Source organism: Merops nubicus, unplaced genomic scaffold (genome assembly GCF_000691845.1).
Source record: "Merops nubicus isolate BGI_N331 unplaced genomic scaffold, ASM69184v1 scaffold20395, whole genome shotgun sequence".
Classification (NCBI taxonomy): Eukaryota; Metazoa; Chordata; class Aves; order Coraciiformes; family Meropidae; genus Merops; species Merops nubicus.
In genome coordinates this window covers 1-21,060 of record NW_008609288.1, presented here as the reverse complement: position 1 = coordinate 21,060, position 21,060 = coordinate 1, and the positions used below count along the sequence as shown (strand labels likewise).

The following is a 21,060-nucleotide window of genomic DNA, read 5'->3' as shown; positions in this document are numbered from 1 at the left end:
ATACACCACTAAAATGTGGAAAGAGGATGAGGTACTTTGGTAAACATTTTAAAACGCCTCTCGGTTCACAACCTGTTCGTTAGCACAAGATAGAAGTGAAAATGAGTATGAGGGAAGAAAAAAAAAAAAATCATCCATTTTTATCATTTCCTATTCTACAGGTAAGTGACTACTGATATGGTTTTGTGTACATGCATACCTTTACAAGTGAAACGTGGATAAGAAGTCACTCAACATTAATATCCATTGTGAATCCTGAAAACAAGAGGGTTTTAAGACAGCTTTTTTGTTTATTAGTTCTGGTGCTGTTTTTTTTTTGATGTTTCTTGCTATATGCAAATACTTCAACAAGTGAAGTGTTCATAACAGTCTAATTGCATCTAGGTATCTTTGTGAAGTTTTCTTGGGTTTAAAACAGAAAGACAGCATGCTTTTACATTTACCTATTGCACAATTAATTTCTTCTTTATTATGTTTCCCATTAACGTGATTCCACTACTAGACTGAACAGCTCCAGAGATCCATTTTGGTCTGTTGGCTCAAGGACTCCCAGAACAAAATAATAATAATAATAATAATAATAATAATAGAAATAACTTCTAATTAAGCCATTACATAGAAATGTACTTAGAAAGCCTCAGAGAGTTCATGAGTAAACAACACACATTTAGAAGACACCTCTGTAATAAAGTACAGTACAGTATACAGATGATACACCATAATAGCTCCAGATGGAGCTGTTACAGACAGCAACAATGCATTTAAAATGTTTATTATGGGTTTCTTCTTTTTTTTTTTTTTTAATTCTGATTAAAAAAAAAATTCCCCAGAGAATATTTAAAGCATAAAAACTAGTTTAAAGGCTCTACTAAAATGTTCATTTGTAATCAATAAAAAAAAAGGAAAAAAGGTCTGAGCAAACATTCCATCGTAGCCCTACTCTTGGTGTCAGGTTAGAGCAGCAGCCTCTGGCATCTGTTGAACACTGCAGGCTACCCTGATGAAGGCTGCAGCACCAACACAGACTTCCAGCTTTCACTCTGAATTTCTCCCCTTGTGTACCTAGGTGAGACCGCTAACGTTCTTACAATAGTTTTATATAAGCAACGGAACTATAATATCACAATTTAATAACAGATTTCTGTTACTAAATCAGCCTTCTAAAAATAGAAAAATATTTGATACTGTGAAAGTGTCTTTCAATCATACTTCTATCTTCACAGCTTTAATAAGGAATACCTAATTAGAACCATCACGTTAGAACTACGATGTGTATTCAGGTGATTTCATGTAAATAGACAAACAGTTAAAAACATACTTACTACGATTAAATATAGTCAAATTGCAAAAACATACAATCTGACAATGTTGCCATGTGCTCTTTCAAAGAGTGCATAGGACAGATTTCTGCAGCAGTCAATACAGTAACGGGTTTTTTTTTATGCAATCCCAGGTCAAAGCTGTAAACATTCCTAATTGCAGTTTCTTGGAAACTTTTTGTTCCTTTCAAGTTTTTATTAGCAAGTTGCACAGGGCATTCCCCTGCCATTTTGTTGCTTCTCATCAGTTACAGATAGTATCACCATCCACCTTTAACCCCTCTGGCTGTTCAAAACTACTCATAGGCATTTCTCCAGGAGGTTCAGGGTAGTAATCCTTCCCTTGCAGTGCACAATGACACTTTCCACACGCCATTGTTAGCAAGGCCCCCAGTGCACGATCTAGAGAAGCAGGTTGACGAGGAAGTCTGCTATGCCTTAATGGGGTTTCCTGCAGGTTTGGGATCATAACCATATAGGAAAGTAGCTGCTATTACAAGGATGGCTCCGAAGAAAAAGACACTGAATAGAATAGGGATTAAAAAAAAAAAAAAAAAAAAGAGGTTAGCTTGGTTTAGTTCATACAATTTTAATACAATCAAAAGAAAGGACATTTTTCCTGTGGGAACACAGAAAGATAAATTATATTTGTCTACTTTATAAAGAACAAAATAATTTGCCTATATTGCTTATAGAAGGATGCAGGAAGAGGTTGAAATAAACTAACATACATAAAGCAATGTATCATTACAGTGACATATTCTGAAAAGTAAAATTGTAGTTTCATGGAACAATTGTCAAAGGAACAATGCTTTTGTTTTTTTTTTTTTTTTTTTTTTTTTTTTTTTGTTTTGCTTTTGTTTTGTTTTGTTTTGCTTTTGTTTTGCTTTTGTTTTTGTGTGTGGTTTATTTTTTTCCCCCTTTTGCCTAAAGCTCTCTGCAAAATGCAAGCAGAAGCTAAACAAGTATAACTACTGTGGTTACTCAGCCACTTTTAACATCTTAGGTACATCATGTTGTTGAAGTTCAGTTTACTTTGAAGCTTAAAGCTTATGTCACAACAAATAACTGCACCCAAGAACCAGTTTGCAACTCAGTATAATCTAATTTTTGGCAGATACATAAAGATTTATGTGAGGACAAGATAATAAGGCATCTTTTGTATTGTGACATATGGACCTTTCAAGCTGTTTTGATAGTTACAAGTCTGAAACAAAACATTAAAAGCCAACAGACAATCAGTACATATTTTAGAAAAGAATCTTGTCACAAAGGCATGACAATACTGACAATTGGATCTTGCAATAGAGAACTGAAGAGTACAGTTAGCTCATTTCTAGACATGATCCGTTGCAATACATTTAAGCTTAAGTACTTTACACCTATTATCCCAATCAAAAATGTTTGTTGAAGTGGCAGAAACAACTACACCGTTTCAGTTCAAATAAATTCAGCTGGCATAAGCAAGGTACTAAAGGTTAAGTTTGATTAACTCAGGTTAATCAAGTTTTATTAAATAAGATGGTTTCAAGCTCTACATGCTGCTACTCAGCTCCATCTTATTTAATTATTTACAAATGTTTCCATTTTCACTATGTTTGCAGAACCTGGTAAGTTACTTATTAATTTTCCAGCTGAGCATGTAGAAATTCTTCAACCATTTTTTACATTAGTTTTAATATGATAAGTCTAGGCTATTTAAAATTTAAGTTCAATGTCTTCCACTTTTTAAGCCTAAATAGTTGTTCTAATTCCTTTTTTCTACTTGTAGATAAAAAGTTGTTTCTTTGTATTGGATACAAAAGTTGTAAATATTATTAAAAATATTTTTACACTATGAGTACATGTAACATACATGAGTAGTGCAGGTCAGTCAGAAGCAAAACCCTATTAATATACCTGAAAGTTGGAATATTACTGCAACACTCCACACATTAACATGCACTGCCAAGGAAAGCACTGTTCCAGAACCTACCCACAGACAAACCCTGCAGTGCACAGAGCTACTAACATCCCATTCACAGAACATGTGGACACGGAATATTGAGCCTAGTAGCACACAGCAAGCATTTTTATGTCTTTCTTGATTGTTTTCACTCATAAGTATGGAATTGTCTTTAGAAAAAAAAAGCTCTGCTTTGGGTCTTCAGGGTGTCCCTGGGCAACTAATGGCTGTAGTGTAACTTCCATACGTGTATGATTACAAATTTGTCTTTGAGAGACCGTTTATGAGATTGGATGAGAACCAGTATAAAAAGATGATTATCATTGTTCAGCCTAACTCCTCCTGCTATGAGATGACTTCTGGAAGATCCGTCCATCTAGAGGCCAAAGAGGAAACAAGATACAGGCAACTCCCTTGTCAGGACCTTGCTTAGAACAGCCAGCAGGGGGGCTGGTTCAAAGAGCAGAGCCAAAGGCAGGGCAAGGCAAACACCAGGACTAGAGGGCATGCTTCAGCCTAAAACCTAAACAGGACCTCAACAAACCAAGGGAGATTGGGTAGGGAGGAAAAGACAGGAGAGGGACAGTGAACACACAGAGCCTGCAAGAGAGTGCTTTGTCAAAAGCCAGGATTTGAGATTCAGTTACTCTTGACCTGGAGGGGGCTGTATTTGACAGAAAATTTAACTTTGCCAACTATACTGAAAAAAGAAAGCATCAGTTTTGATATGTTACAAAACTAAACTTTTATCTGCAGGTTGTATCCAAACATTCTAAAAGTGTGGCTTGGACTGGGTTTTTATTTTTGCAGTTATATCTGGTAAGCATTAAGTTCTCAATTGTTTGTTGGTTTTTTTGGTTGTTTTTTTTTTTTTTTTTTTTTTTTTTAGCATACACAGAAAATAATTCCTACCTTGTTGGGACAAAATCTTGCAGCCAGAAATAGGAGATCAATGTTGACAGTATAATAGAAAGAGAAGTTGCAAATCCCTTTAAAATGTTGTCCGCGTATTTTATAACAGCAGCAATCACCAGCCCTCCGAGTGCCTGAAAAAACATTGAGGTTTGGATTTTCAATCTGATAATTCCACTGAGAGCATGTATTTTAACAGCATGCACTTACTTTAGGGAGAGCTTTTGTCTATGTTTAGGAGCATTACATTAACTTTGGGTTATGGATATGCACTACTGGAGATAAGTATTGGAGGTATTGGAGGAGCTGTTCTATGCCCATTAAAGAAATAGTTGATCACATCACCACCAGTAAATTATTGGAAATGCTTGTGCTATACATTTTTAGCCACAGGGGGAAGGGCATTTTTTTTTTTTAACACAGCAAAAGAAATAATGTTTACACGCTTTTATGTTGCACAATACTTAGTCATATACTTGCTATATATTTTCCAGGTTTTTATTTAGAGGTTTATTCTAATAGTGATGAATCAGACTTTTGACTATAGAATTCCCAGTAGCTTCAGTGACACTCAATAGTTTTCCCAGTCACATATAAACGAGTAAATCCCAAGTGCCTTCATAAAAACATGTGATGCAAGGTATCTCACCTGCAGAACAACTACTACCCAGGTAAGTTTATTGTATCCTTGAAAAAATCCATTTTTTGACAGTTGTTCTCCATCATAAATGTATACGCCCATCAGTCCAAATATGCTACCAAAAAATCCTGAAAGCACAAGAAGGATTTAAAAGCTTCAGGTGAAAATCATGCAAACAAGTTCCTCGTCCTCGATGACTGATCACATATCTCTGATTTTAAAATAATACCGTCCCTTGCAATACCAGCACGTTCAAACCAATCAGCGTTCAGGCAGACATTCTCTTTTAGCAGCTATTTTCCACACCTGAAACAAGTTTTGAAGTTTCCTTTGGTATATTCTCATATACTTATATCTTTATTTTATCATCCAAAGCTTTCTACTAGAATGACGTGACTTGTTTACGGCATATAGCAAAATTCACTTAAACACAATTGCAATTCTCCTGAAACTATTCATGACTGAAGGCTGAAATCACACTATAACCTAGAGAGAAAAACAAGGAAAATTTTCAGTGGAGGAGATGGTCTCCGGCATAGCAAGAAGCAGGGCTTAACAGCTTGCCAGTTCAGACAAGGCTCTTGGAAATGGGATTCTTCCAAACCCATCTCAAACACAATGCGTGTTTACTAGCAGAGAATTGATGTCAAAACACAGAAATTGAGATGAGATTAAAAAGTTCCTAATTTGGTGAGTATAGTGCCAAATGCAAAATTTCTCCTAATCCCCGCAGGCATGGAAGTAATCTCAGCTCCTCCTCTGTGACAGGGCTCTAGTCCTGAGCAGGAACGGGGAAACAGTTTTTCCATTCTTTATCTGTGAAAAGTTGACCCCTATCCTCATCACATTTATTTGCATATGAAAAGGGTGGCATTGTTTTGAAAAAAAACCCCGAAAAACAAACCCCTTTCATTTGACAAGAAATAATTATTCTTGCAGACATAATTACAAATTTTGGTTTCATTCAGATTAAACCAATTACTCTTATTTTTCAACTGAATTGCTAAAATAAGAAAATAAATCTGATTACTCATATATCCCTAGTACGATACTGGTATCACACCATACCATTTACCTGCTTTAGCAGGGGGGTTGGACTAGATGATCTCCGGAGGTCCCCTCCAGCCCCTGCCACGCATGCATGAAAACCTGATTTTTTCAATAATTATTCAAGTATATTTTCCAATTTTTTATGCAATTGTAATAATTCTCTGTGGATATGAACATGAAAACCAGGTTGGATACATGGGGTTTCTTGTTTGTGTTTTAAGAAAAGCATCTTGCACTTGCAGAAAGGATACACTAATATATGTATTTTTTTTAGTTGTGATTTCATGTTTTAAATATTTCCTAAAAGCTGCATAAAGAAACTGTCTATGAAATACGACAAGATTTATTTCATTTTTTCACAGAAAACAACCTGAACAGTAAACATGCTCTACTGAATTTTGTATTGAGGCAAATTAAGCTCACTGAAAAAAAAAAAAAAAATAAAACCCCAGGTGGCTGGATTTGTACCACTGTCACAGACATTTATGCCTTCATATGTCACAGTCACAGATATTCATTACCTCGAACGGTTTGTGATTAGATGCAGTCTGTTCTGATCTCATTGTTTCACAAAGCAGTGACTGGAACATTCAATATATGACCAGGCCAACTACCAAACTAGTGAATTAATTTGGTTTTGTACGCTCTTTTGTAGAAATATATTTTCATACCTATTTTTGTAGAAAAATCTGAATAATGTGTTAGATGACATCCTTAATTTTTCAACAATTATGAATGTTTAATTGGAAATTGTTTCAGGCATCTGCACGATTTTCCACCGAAGTGCTTTTAGCAAGGAAATGGGGTAGTAATAATAACACTAATCAGCTTTCCTTGGCAATGGATTTTACATTGTAGCTCAATCCAGGAGCACCAACTCTTACCTTAAACCCTGGACCAAGCCCCAGCTACCCATCCTTCTCTGACTCCAAAATTCCCTAACACAACATTTCCTCATATATCCCCCGTACAACCTAGGTTTAATGCATGCAATTTCAATAAAGACTAGCAAATAGTAAGTGGAGATTTTGATCCCCTTCTCTATCCTCAAGTTTCAAAACTTTATGGACATGTACAAACATGAAAGTATAATCAAAATGTTTTTCTGTGTTTTTAACTGAAACCATTTAATGAAAAACATTTATGAAAATATAGCAACAGCTAAGAAAGGAAAAAATATTGCTTGTATTTAGACATTTTGACCAGTCCAGCTTTTGACCAACTACCTAATTACAAAAAAAAATACCATCTTTTGTTTTTATGGTTCTTTCTATGGTATATACTACCAGGCATTACACAGCTGTGATCCACTAAATCATCCTGATGACTTAATTCTACAGTACCATGGATTTGAACAAAAGCCTGTTCTAGAGATGCTGGAAACCTCAAATTCCGCTGAAAGCATTTATTCAAATATGTGATAAATAATTACCACCTACAGGGGAAGACTGGAGGGATTCCATGAAAGAAGGGCAAGTTCAACAGTAAGTTTTGTTTCTGTTGCATAACAGGAACAAAAAGACATTGCTGATGTCACACGCACAGCCCTGGGAACGGGACAAGATTGCTTTGAGGCGAGGGAAAAATCATTCCAGAAAATGGATCAACTCTGTCACCATTAGTGTCTCAGGTCTAGAAGACCCAGAACTACTTTGGAAATAGAAGGTATTGTATTCTCTTACTGACACGTGCCCAACAGGCTAGGGCACTAAAACAGTTAAGATGAACTGTCCTTTGCATATGTCTCTCTCCAGTGATTATACAGACAACTAAAACAAACTGACCTTTGTACTGAAATAATAATAGTAATTCATTACCTCGACTTTACTCATGAACAAAGAAGCTTTTTGTACTAGAAGTGCCAACCTATAAAAACTGTCTACTCAGATACAACAGAAAAAAAATGTTAATTTTAAAACGCCACAGAGCACTGATTTAGAAGCATATTTTAATGTTCATGTATTCTCTTAAAAAAAGAAAAAAAAAGAAAAAAAAAAAGGAAAAAGGAATACTTTATATTTACCAGATCTTATGAATTAGTGCAAAAGGCAATAATGTTTAAACAGAGGATATACAGAATACTGTATAAGATGCCATTCTTTAGAAAATTTGAAATACTAATGTAATCAACAGATTCTGTACAAACCTAAAGACACTCTATAAGCAAGTTTAATCAAGGACTAGCTTGAGATTAAAAAGGAACTGCTACAGTTCTATCTAGCAGAGTTTATACTCTCTTGGTTTTAAAAGTACATTTATGCAGAATACTAAAATGTTTGTGATACCTTTCATTTATAATTTTGCACATTTATCTTAATTCTTCAGAATGCAGTACCTCTAAAAGATGACTGAAATGAAACTTACCAAGCTGAATGTTTCTGATCCACACAGACTGTTTAGTTTCCTTCAAAATTTTCTCAAAATAAACCCCAGCAAATCCACTAGAAAAGCATGCGATAAGAACCGCGATCAGGCCTACAAACTGAGATCCTGCTTTCTGCTGAATGCTCCTTAGCAGATGTTGCTTGAGAGTCTGAAGGCCACTGGATATAAAAACAGTTATAACAAAACTCACTGATAGAATCAAGTCATGAACAGCTACAAAATGCAAATTTACTTTCTAGTAACATTAACAGTTATTACAGACCATCACATTCTTGTAACATTTTGTATTTTGTGCCATAAATACTTTTAAAGGATTGCAAAGCCATAATTTTTCTTTCTACATACTTGTAAGGAGTAAATTTGTGCCTGAACTGGAAGAACACTCATCAATTTAAACAGGTCCAAGGTTTGTCATTTATAAGCTGAACTGTTCCTGAATCCCAGCATGACTTACCATGGTCATGCATAGGCACCAACTTTTGCCACCTGACAATTTAGTTACCTTACAAATACAAGCAGAGTTAGGAAACCACTGAGATAAGCTTTAAGATGGGATGAATTGTCTTTTGCATGTGCCCCTCTTCACTGTATTATACAAAAAAATAAAATCAGCTGAAATTTATGAAGCTAGATCCTGCAATACATCCGATGCCAACAGAATTAAATGTAGTGCCGCACACAAAAACATACTGAAGGGCCTGTTAATTACTATCAGAATGTTTTGTTCTCATTTTTAATTATTAAATTTGAAAATTCTATCAAATTTGACCCTATTTTTTTTTCAAATCCTTAAGTCTTTTTAAGACAGAAAATTCTACGATATGGTAAAATCTGCTAAAAATTCTTAGAATAGTCTCTTATCCCACGATCCTGCCCTTTGAAACCTACTAACACCTCTACCTGCACTATTCAGAAGAGAGGCCAAGACTGCCTCTTGAAAAAAGTTGAAGTAAATGTGCCATGCTGAAACTGTGTCACAAGGTGAGCAGCAGGACTACACTGGCACAGAAGATCTGTGAATCCCTACTGGAAGTGGTGTGCCAATTAATACTGCTATCACTGTTACTTGCAGGTTGCTCCAGAAGCCCTGTCACATTCTACAGTAGAGCAATGGGACACAAAAGAGGTGTCATCTGCCTTAAAACCATTTCTGGTGTCCTCCAGTCCTGGGCAGTTGTGATTTGTAGCTCTTGACCATACTCTGGTGCTTCTGTGCAGTTGGTAGAATCAGAAACCTTCATACTGAGTACAGAAATCCATGTTAATCCATTAAATAAATACCAACCATCTGTTAATATTTACCTGCACAAATGCCACTCCTGTCATCAATATTACTAATGAAAGCCACTGGTATACACCCAATTTCTTGCTCAACATGGACACAGAAAATAATGCTGTGGTAAGAATTTTCAGTTGATACGTAACCTAGAAAAAAAAAACAGAAACAGTTACTACCACATAATTCCTGGGGTTTTTTCAAAACTTAGAGAGAAATCCAAACGTACAATACCTGGTATGTGGCTGCATCTAGGTTTGACAGTGCTACATACAGCAAATTATTCTGAAGAGTATAAATTCCTGAAGGAATAGCAAGTTTAAGAGTTTCCATTGGTTTATTAAGGATTTCATCATGTAGCACTCTGTTTAGAGTCCGTAAATTGCACTCTACCCAAAGAAACAATAAAAGAAACAGACATTCACTAACAGGAGATAAAAACCAAAGAGATAGCAACTTTCTGTTCTTCAACATTGCTGCCACTATAGCTTCTTCTATAGCTATCAAGACCTCAAAATGCTGCCTATGTTTGACTTTCATGAGCCTCATATATGTAAGAAAAACGGGCTACAAAGTGTCTTCCTGTAGCCTAGAATATCAGAACTGGAACAGCTAATCACAATACTTGAAGTAAAACTTATTTAAACTGTATCAGTGTTTGAAAGTGATTACACTAAAGAGAATCACCTAAAAAGTGCACATTTAGAAGTCTACAGTCATCAATATTTATGCATATACAATGATATTTTTAAGCTGCTGAGGATCAAATATGTATGTGAAGGAACAGAATAAATTCAGAATAAAATGTACAAAATAATACCCAGAGTAAGTCTGAATATACCTTTTTTTGAGCTTAAAACTGCTTCTTCCTGTAGTAATGAAATTGCTTCCTCCCTTCTGCATCTGCTGTTTATAATACGCTTCTAAATTATCATTCATGCTTTGGACACGCTTAAAGATTTTCATTTTTGTCTTGCTTCTACATATGAATTTCTTAAAATGCCTGAGCAAATACAAGCTCCAAGCTGTTAGTAGAAAATTTATTGCTGCACTCCTCCATATGCACATTCTTTAAAGGGAACTCTCTTCAGCAAATATACAGTATCTTGTATCGTGTGTTGAGGAGTGAGGCAGGATTAGCGTCTTCCCAAAACTACTTCTTACATGAGAAGGGAAATGCTTTGTTGTACGCCTGTACTCACATGGCTGCTTTGCAGTTGCCACTACAACACACCATATTGATTAGGAAAATTACTTGGTGCAAAATTTGACACATACTGCTGTCTTTGTAGACCAATAGAATACAGGCCAAAATCTTCAGAAGTTCAGCAATAACTACTGCAGTAGAGGATAAGTATCGAGGTCCTTCTTCTTTCAGTGTCCGGGAATAACGCATGGTCAAGACTAAACTCGTGGTCTGAAAAACCAGGATGCCCAAGGACAGGTATTTTAAATTGGTAGACATTTCTTGACTGTTTTCTTCCTGAAACAGAAAAAACCCAAACAAACAAACAAACAAAAACCAAAACAAACAAACAAACAAAACACACAGACTTAAAACGTAATACTGCAAATAAGTGAATAAGTTTCCCTAGGGAATCAGCATGTTAAAAAAAGTTATCCAGGGAGGTCAGCCAAAGGAAAACAACAAACCTAAGGTGATACTTAAAAATAAAAAAGAGATTAACACTTCAAAAATGTTTTTGGAATATATGATTACAAATGGGGAAGCATATCAGAATACTAGGGAAAGTGATAACTAATGGAGAAATGAAATGAAAATTTCTTATCTGTAATAATAACAAAGTAAAATAAAGACTATTAACTAATAATTAGCTTTCCAACAACTGGCTTCACAAATGTGATCTCCCAAGTTAAGCCAGTCATGGACTTCTTCACATAAGTGAAGGCTCAGCAGGTGTTTTCAATGTGAAGAAACCCCATGCCGTGGTGCTGCAGAATGCCCAGTCCTGCTGCTGCAATGAGCTATTCCCAGAACAAAGAGATCACATCCTTCCACCTCTCCATAGTTTTCCAGGTTGCAGTCTCTGCTGTGTCAGACAGCACAGTGCCAACACAACCCAGGGTGAGAGTTAGGCTGCCTTCAATGAAAATGAGAGGTATGCCTGATCCTGAAGGAGGAGTTGTTGTGGGAAAGCAGGGTTGGGTAGGAGGACATGGGATGGAGAAGCTGCAAAGGGGACAGCACTAAACCTGTCCTGCTCATTGTCCTGCTCACAAAAAATCAGTTGAATATAAGTGATTAGGTGACTGCACTGACTACCACAAACCTTAAAATAGTAAAGCTGTACCATCCACATTTCTACCATGGACTTTCACCAAGCTGAAATGGTTTTCCTTGCCTTTTAATGCTTTAATGTCACTTAAAGCATTAACTTCATGCATGAGACTAGTAGAGAAAGCAATTCTCACTTTGCAAGCACAATAGGAAATTAAATTCTCACTTGGAAACACACAAAGAAATTAAAAAATGCATTACTGCTATTTACAGTATTATGTAATTTTCTGCTATTTTTTATATTAAGAATTTCCATAAGCACAGAAATTCATGCTTTCTATAGAAAAAACCCACAACTACTGCCTTCACTGGTGACATATTCACAAGCAGAGCAGTGTTTTGTAATTCCAAAGTAAAATCAAGAACTTAAATATGTTTTCAAGGAAAAGAAACACAGCAACAAGTCAAGCCAACTAAAGCAGCTCTCACTTTTGGGAGCCTAGAGACAGTGTAAGCAGTACTTACTGGATGCATATGCCAGTGCTGTCCCTACGCACGTATTACACCTACAGGCACACAAGTTTTGACTCATTATCTATTTAATTTTTTATACACTGCTGAAAGATGTGCTGATACTGGTCTAAATATTTGTAGCTGAAACTGAGGCTATATCTTGCTGTCTGCTTTTCTCCAGCTCAAGTTGCATTTCGTAACGATTTTCATGGCTATTTTTTCAGAGATGTGGAGAGCTGTGCTATTCAAATAATCTTGACTTGTCTTTATCTTGTCTCTATGCATTAATAGATTTTCTCCAATCACGTTTACAAAGTCAATTTAACACCCACATAGCACAGATACTTGAAAGAGTCATTGCAGTACCCTGCAAACGAATATGAATTACCAACAGCCACACAGATACAAAGTACACAGTTGTATCCTACACAATAAAATTGTTTACCTGAAGAATCACAGGGCTGTAAAAATGTTTGAAAAAGCATACTGTCAAAGGAGAAGGAAAAAGATGCCTAGATGCAGAAAACTGAGGAAGAAAAGCACAAGGATTCCTTTAGGGAATCTTAACAGAAGATATTTCAATTCCATAAATATATAATATAAATAATATATTAAATAGAAGTTTTCTATGAATGGTCATCTTATTTAACTTGCTGAAGAAAATACTATAGATACAACTGCACTGGACAATATAAATCAGACAGAAATGTAAAGTATGAAGGAGAAGAAAGCTGCAGACAACATTCAAGATTTACTAACATTTTCCACAGGTTCTGGTGGAATAACCATTTACATGAGGATGTTAACTGTGGAACTGAGCATTGCCAACAACAAAATCAAGAAGATCAGCTACAACAGCTTTGCTATAGCTGAGAACAAGGAGGAGAAACAGAAGAACTGTTCCTATGAAGGGATGAAGAGGGGACATGCAAGATCAGCGATCACACTCTCTGGAGAAATGCCAGCAGCATAGAGAATACAGAGGGAGAAAAAGGGAAAGAAAAAAACCATATATACTGAGACAAAATACAGAACTGAGCCTCATTAAAAGGTCTGCCCGTGGCACTGGAGAAAACTGACATTGCAAAATGCACATTTATGTGAGCCACCTTGCACAAACAACTAATTCTAAGTTTTCCATTTACCTAATCTTTTAGTATTGAGACCCGACAATCTAGAAACACACAGGACAAGCACACTTACAGATAAAAATTTTTAAACTTCTTTTTTTTCAGTTTTCAAAATGCTTCTGAAGAAACTCAAGATAATGGGAACACACAGCTCTCCTGAACTTGGACAAAACATTCTGCGTTCTGTGAGCTGGTGAAGTGACAAAGTGTTTTACAAATGCTCAAAATTCTCAGAGATCAATTCCTTAACCTTCAAAATAGGTGACAATATCAGAAAATAATGTTCATATTCATTTCTTGCTGAAGTACAACCATCTATTTACTATGCAGCTTAAAATGTAATTTTGAAAGTAATTCACTAATATATTAGTTTTAAGCAAGTATCAAAGCATTCAGCGTGAAAACGTACCAACAAGCACAACAGTTTAATAAGCTCATCAGCAAAGCCATAAAGAATACATACCACAATATTATGTTGAATTACAGCCTTGTCTTCATTAGTAATCATGACAAAAAAAGAATCTTTCCACAGAAAACGTGTCTCAAAAAGGTGCCAGCAGCAGGAACTACTTCTTTACCATAATTGACTACATTCAGTTTCCAAAATTCTCACAAAATGGACTTTAAGTGTCCAGTGTGATAGCTAGAATAAGGATATTGGTTAAAACTGTCCTGCCAGTGGTCAGCAAGACAGGCTTGTGAAGAACAAGTGTGTGAAATTTCATGATGTACTTACACGTAGTTGGGTTCACAGAGCAGGAACTACAGAGTCCTGAAACTTACATATGCTAATAAAATAACCACCCTCTACTGAGCATATGTAATATCTTATCAGCTCTCCTGGTCTGTCTCCCTTTCTTTTCAGAGAGCTGCATATCAGTCCACAGAACTCAGTGCAAGCTGGGGACCGGATCCAGAACAGGAGCCAAGTACTGAACCTCAGACAGCTGAACTGCCTCCAGCTGCAGTGCACAGCAGGGTTACATTTACAGATTACACCCAGAGGTGTAATCCCTCCCTGCTAGCCAGGAGTTCCTGTTGCCTTCCCTGCAGCAGGATCTGCTGTCAGGCACTACATCAACTATTGTCTTCATTAACAGCCCATACTTTGATTGTCTTAAACCAAAAATGAAATCAAAGTTCCCAGCATGTTTCCTGTTACAAAGTTAGAACCAGGCTTAGAATTCTTACTGGGCTTTGGACGAATTGCTTAGTACTCTGCAGGATGCATCTGTTTCAAAAATCAGATTTAGGTTTGCTAATTCAAAGCTTGGAAGTTGAGTGCTCATATAAACTCAGTAATGTTTGAACTGTACCAGTTCAAATCAGTACCAGTGAGAGGTACTACATATCTGAAACTCATTGACTGCAACGTGGCCTGTCACATTTGTTAATTCACTGACTAGGCTCATTATTCTTTTCCTTAGTTTAGGCAAAAAAAAAAAAAAGGGTAAACCCCTTCTGTGTACTTTATTCAGTATACCCTGTAGACACACCCCACAGTCAGCAATATGGAAGGCATGGGAAGAGGTCAAAGGCAGGTTTATATGCGAAGTCAACAGGCAGCAAGCCAAGGCAGTATTTACAGCCACGTAACGTTCAGCTTTGGTACATGCAGGTGGATAAAATGCAGATGGATACCACACGAACAGTTGCTCCCCTTTAAAGCATAAAGGAAGAGGACCCTGGGAAGGTTTAACAGAATCAGAAAACAAAACAATCTACACAGAAAGAAATACCTTCAGCTCAAAGTATCATACTGTGCAAAGCCCGGAAAATATCTATCCAAAGGAAACAGATTTTTTTTTTTAAACATGAAAACCCACATATTTCCACTTCATGATATTCATTCAGACAAAAAAGATGTACTTCTGACTTGCAGATTTTCATCTCCCTTAGTAATTTCTCCATCACAGGCTAAAATTTCATATTTCACACTTTGTTTTTATACTGTCCCTACAATTTCTTTCCTAAAATACTGGTGAATTCTAATGTCTGGAGATGAACTACATTAGGCCAAAAGGAACATAATCAATTTGACTTAATTAACATATTTTTTATTTTCCTCTATTCTCAGTTGCTAAATATCTACAGTAACAGAATCTTGTGCAAAATTAAGGATTAGTTTATGAACTGATCCTACTCGAGTTTGTAGGAGGTCTTAAAATCTGACAGAATTACTTTTGTTTGAGGTATCTAAAAAATGAAGAAAGAGAACTCTAGAAAGAAACATGACTAATTTGTTTTAAACACTCTTCAGTCAAATGCAGAGACTAGAGGCTGTCTTGAGACACTTTCCAAACTATCTTTGCAAAAGTTACATTGAAAATTATGGGGATCCTTCTAGCAAGCATGGCCTAACACCATCTGCAAGAACAAAAGAGCAGGGGCAACTCCACAGATCCAACACTCCCAAAATTTCATACCAGGCTGATCATAAATTCATTATGATAAAGTGAAAAAAAAAAAAAAAAAAAAAATTAGTTTTCCTTAAATTTCTGAAACACCAAGAGAATATTAGAGAAAACTTGAAAAAAGAAATCAGCATCCAAAAACCCCCAGCAACCAACACTATCTCAAGAAGCAATGAATACAACAAAAGAAAGCAATCAACAATCAACTCTGATAAGTCATATATAAAAAAAAGTTAAATTCACAGATTAAAATAACAACATTCTTTCTGTCAAATGACTGAGCAATCCACAGCAGAAGCCACATGTGCAATCACTGGCAAGTAACAGAGGTGGCAGGCCACAGGACAGCCAGTGAGCTGCAGATTCTTAGCACCTCTCACTGTAAGATACAACTAAACTCATTTAAAGTCATTTCAGGGTACCTGTGATCATGGTGCCTACAAATCAGTGTCCACTTACCATGTACCAATGACACATCTTTAGAACAACTCCAAACTCCACATGGATAAAATGAGAGGAATTCATGGCAGAGGGAAGGTAAAACATACTGCTGGTTCAGGATCCCATCCTAAAATTTACACCTCACCATCAGAGCCTGGAATTGTACACAGGCACAGAAGCAAACCCCTCCCCAGGTGATGGCCTAGTGATGCACTGTACTGAAAATAAATGCCTACAGAGTAAATGAAGAGTGAAATGAAGCCTTTCCACCAGACTAGGGTTAACCTTCGTATTAATTTCTACCCATTTACTAAAAGATCTGACATGAAAATAACTTCTGCTGGCAACTACTTTTTTACTCCTCCCAATTCTGTTACATGGAAAGTTGAATTAAAAGTTGTGCTTCCAATCTTCACAGCGAGGGCATTATGTTCCTTCCATCCTAGCTGTGAAACGTTTTCACTGCTGATGGTCTTTTAGAGTAAATGCCAAACTACAGGAGTTACTACTATTGCTAGCTCTTATTCCATTTTATGATAATGACTTTAAGACTGCTTAACCAGACAAAAGGCATTTGCACATGAGTTAAAATACAAAGCCAAAAAGGAGCAGACAGACAAAATGTAAAAGGTAAACCTTAAGTTTTGCCTGCCAGTATATCAAGTTCTGTGTGTGGGATGTGCTGGAAAATAAACACTGACTGAGTCCACCTCACAGAAGGAACAGGGAGTGGGCAGTACACTACTGCATTCCAGTGGAACAGGTATGGACACTTCCTGGGCACTTGCCTTGAAATCAAGATAGCAAAAAAAAGAAACAGGATTGTGTTCTCAGATTTCCCAAGTGAAACGTGAGCTCACTGCTGATGTTGCACATGCACAAATATAATGAGGCTGGCAACAAAGAGGAAAAGTGCAGTTGGAAGGTGGAGCAAGAGCTAGCTCACCAAACCTGAAGAACCTATTTCTATAGGACTTCCTTCTACACTTTCTCGGGTGCACTGCTCTCTTCCCTGCCTTGGATAACACACACGTAACGTGCTACTTTCTCTAACACAACTACGTTCCTCAGAGGAAAGTTCTGTCCATAGATAGTTTCTATTGGCCTCAACATGGCCGCCTTTTTACCAAAACTAGTACTTAACACAATAAACAGTTTATGTTTAGAAATAAATGGATTAAAGGAACTTCATGAAGTGGACCAGGGCAGGGGATGAATGGGTTGAGAGCAGCCCTGCGGAGAAGAACTTAGGGGTATTGGTGGTTGAAAAGCTGGATGTGACCCAGCAATGTGCACTCACAGCCCAGAAGGCCAACTGTATCCTGGGCTGCATCAAAAGAAGGGTGGCCAGCAGGTTGACAGAGGTGATTCTGCTCCTCTACACTGTGCTGGTGAGACCTCACCTGGAGTGGAGTACTGCAACCAAATCTGGGGACCCCAGCACAGGAAAGACACGGACCTGTTAAAGTGGGTCCCGAGGAGGACCACAAAAATGGTCAGAGGGCTGGAACACCTCTCCTGTGAAGAAAAACTGAAAGAGTTGGGATTGTTCAGCCTGGAGAAGAGAAGGCTCCAAGAAAACCTCATGGTGGCCTCTCAATATATGAAGTGGGCTTTTAATAAGGTCAGAAAAACATTTTACCAGGCCCAGTAGTGTCAGGACAAGGGGCAACAGTTTTAAACTGAAAGAGGGTAGATTCTGACTGGATGCAAAGAAGTTTTTTATGATGAGGATAGTGAAACACTGGAACAGGTTGCCCAGAGGAGTTCTGGAAGCTCCATCATTCTAAGTGTTCAAAGTCAGATTGCGTGGAGTGTTGAGAAACCTGACCAAGTGAAAGATGCCCCTGCCTATGGAGGAGGGTTGGAACTAGATGGTCTTTGGGTCCCTTCCAACCCAAACCACTCTATGATTCTATATTTATCATGGTACTGAGATGGCATTGAGGGTACATAGACCTTTCTGAATCTAGTCAGTGCTGCTGAACTGGGTTATGAACACGATTTTACATACATACAAATATTTTAACTGCCAAATTAGGACCATTATCATTTAACAACCCCTTTCTTCCCCACCTCCAATATGTAATCTTGCATGTCTGCATAATTTTATTTTTTTTTTCAGAAACCATGTTACAAACATGTATAATAATCTTAAATCTGGTATTTCTCATTTTAAAATGTCACTATTAACATTCACCATCTTCCTCATACTTGATACAGGTTTCTTCTTTGCTCCCTCCCATAAGCCATGGACACTTGTCAGCTGTTGCCCCCCAGATATATGGCACTTTTCAACTGAAACGCTGCAGATCATTTTATCATTTTAAAACTTGCCTTGCCCTTTCTTTTTTTTCCCCCATTTGTTACTCATTCTTCTTGCTGGATATATTACAATGTGTATAAACTGCACTATGGGAAAAATAAGATATGTTCTTCTTAGAGCTTGTATTCTTCAAAAGTGTTATAAAAAGCAAAATCTCTAGCAAAGATTTTTCCAGCAAAGTTTTTTCCTTATTCTTCTATCAGACACTTAGTAACAATTTCGTTTTGTTTTGTTTTGTTTTTTTACATGAAGGCTTCCTTTGGACAGTAGTTCAAATTTTTCCACATGCATTTAAAAAAATCCTTAACTGGTGAAAAAAATTAAAACCACCACTGCATTAAAATATTTTCATGACAAGGACATCAAGTACAACACCGTAGAACACTGGTGGACCTTGCTCCTGCAATGCCACCTACCTCCTTAGCAGCAACCCTACCTTGGTGTGCTGGTTTTGACTGGGATAGAGTCAATGTTCTTCATGGTAGCTCCTACAGGGCTATATTTTGGATTTGTACTAAAAGCAACATTGATAATTCAGGGATGTTTTCGTTACTGGCTTTTGCGTCATCCATTAAACTTTGTCCAAAAACCTAGGATTTTGCCATGGACAGTGGAGGGTTACCCATGATTCACTGGTCTATCACTCAACCAGGAAATTCCACCATTGCCAAGTCTAACAAAGGGAATGCAATTAAATATTAACTAACGTCTATTTTCAGGCAATGCTATAAATTGCTTGGAGCTCAGGTAAGGTTTTCTTACAGGCTGACAGAAAACCTTGCAGAAAGGGAATTTAACACTGCTGAGGGTTTTTTGTTTGGTTGGTTGGCTTTTTGGGCTTTTTTCTTTTGTGGTAAAAAAAAATAAATCTAATTTATGTATCTAATCTATGTATCAGACAAGGAAAAGCTGGGCATCATGAATCTTAAACGTGAAATTTGTGGCTAAATACTCTTTAAGTCCAACTCACCTCCTTCATCCTTTACACCAAACCTAAGAACCCAAATAATTTTCTTTGACTGATGAGAACTTGGTTTGATGGATAATGAAGAAACTGCATATTGAGTATACATATTCAGCATTCAGGAAATTCAGGCCCTCACTGAGCTAAATCTAACACCGGCATTTCTTCTAAGATGAAGACTTCAACTATGTGCACAGTAGTGCAATAGTTTTATATTGACATAACAGCCATTAAGCCAAACTCTGTCTGCCAGCATAGAAATTTGATACAACTTGCCTCAACTGCCTCGCTCCTTTTCAAACAGTGCATACACTGAGCCCATTGTATAGAGCACCGTACAGAAAGATCCTGGTAGCCACAGCCAGGTTCTGCAAGAGAGGAGGTGGTCAGCTCTCCACCCATCCCTCTGCGGGTGTGCTCGAGGGCACTGCCCAAACACAGCTCCTGCAGATGTACCACGCCAATGAAGGAACTTGATCTGAGGTGCTGGGAGACTGAACACTGACTGTAGCCACAGCTTACACTCACTGCTATGAAATACTAATCGAGCCTGGCTGCTCGAGGCAATGCAGCCACCCTCAGTCAAGGTGACCTAGTTTGAATAGAGTAACACAAACTAGATACTATAGGGAAAATAAATCTGTAGACATGGCAGCAAGCTAGTAATTACAAATAATGTTAGACAGCTGAACTGTGTATTGAAGGGGTATGAATACAAGACAAGAAGGTTCAAAAATTCAGTGGGAGAATCCTGAACTCCCAACCACCTTACATCACTGTGCTAGATCCTAAGATGTACAGATGGTAAGAATTTCTCCTCACCCCTGGAGGCATCCCCTGTTGATGTGACCTGGCTGTGCAGCCTCTTGAGCTCCACAAAAAACCCTGAGCCTGTGCAAGCAGCACACCCAGGGGTATGAACCAAAGCAATAGATGAAGAACAAGCCGAGGCAGCAAGGAATTCAAGAACAGTAAGAGAGGAATAACTGTATCTATCAAGCTTGTCCCAGAGATCAAGAGTGTGTTGCTCTCACTTAAAAATGTTCCAGATTTGGCAGTGTTAAGTAGACATGTGTAACTTGATTTCCCTAGGTATCTGGTTCAGATGGTCCTGCCTTTTTCTTGCTATTGCAAACAGCAGCATATCTATCATGTAACTGTGTAGGCAGCCTGAAGACAGGATTTAGTATGGCTGAAAACAGAGAAGACACTCCTAACAATACGTTGCTTTGTACAAAGCAAACTTATACTTACTACCACCACAGTGTTTTCCCAAACCAGTATTTTTGTTACACATTGTACTTCTACAAATGAGAACATCATGCATCCCAGGACAATGGACCCTTATCTCCTAGAACTGTAATTTTCAATCACAACTTTTCACAAAGGCTAACAACATACAAGAGAATCACAAGCTACAGTTTCTAAGGGAAGGGGTTGTTGTTATGAGCACTAGACACTTTTAGGATTCAGCTGAAGAGAGTGCTGGGCCATCTTGTCTAGACT

At 37.3% G+C, this 21,060-nt stretch overlaps 1 protein-coding gene across 1 annotated transcript; it reads right to left on the bottom strand.

The window, feature by feature from the left end:
- Positions 1-1,504: 1,504 nt before the first annotated feature.
- On the bottom strand, positions 1,505-11,007 carry LOC103773199 (UDP-N-acetylglucosamine transporter-like). The gene is given in 8 exon segments (XM_008940558.1): positions 1,505-1,841; positions 4,177-4,310; positions 4,826-4,944; positions 8,231-8,366; positions 8,368-8,409; positions 9,554-9,676; positions 9,762-9,916; positions 10,806-11,007. Coding segments are annotated over 8 exon segments (987 nt in total). The 5' UTR covers positions 10,993-11,007; the 3' UTR covers positions 1,505-1,750.
- Between the last annotated feature and the right edge of the window lie 10,053 nt (positions 11,008-21,060).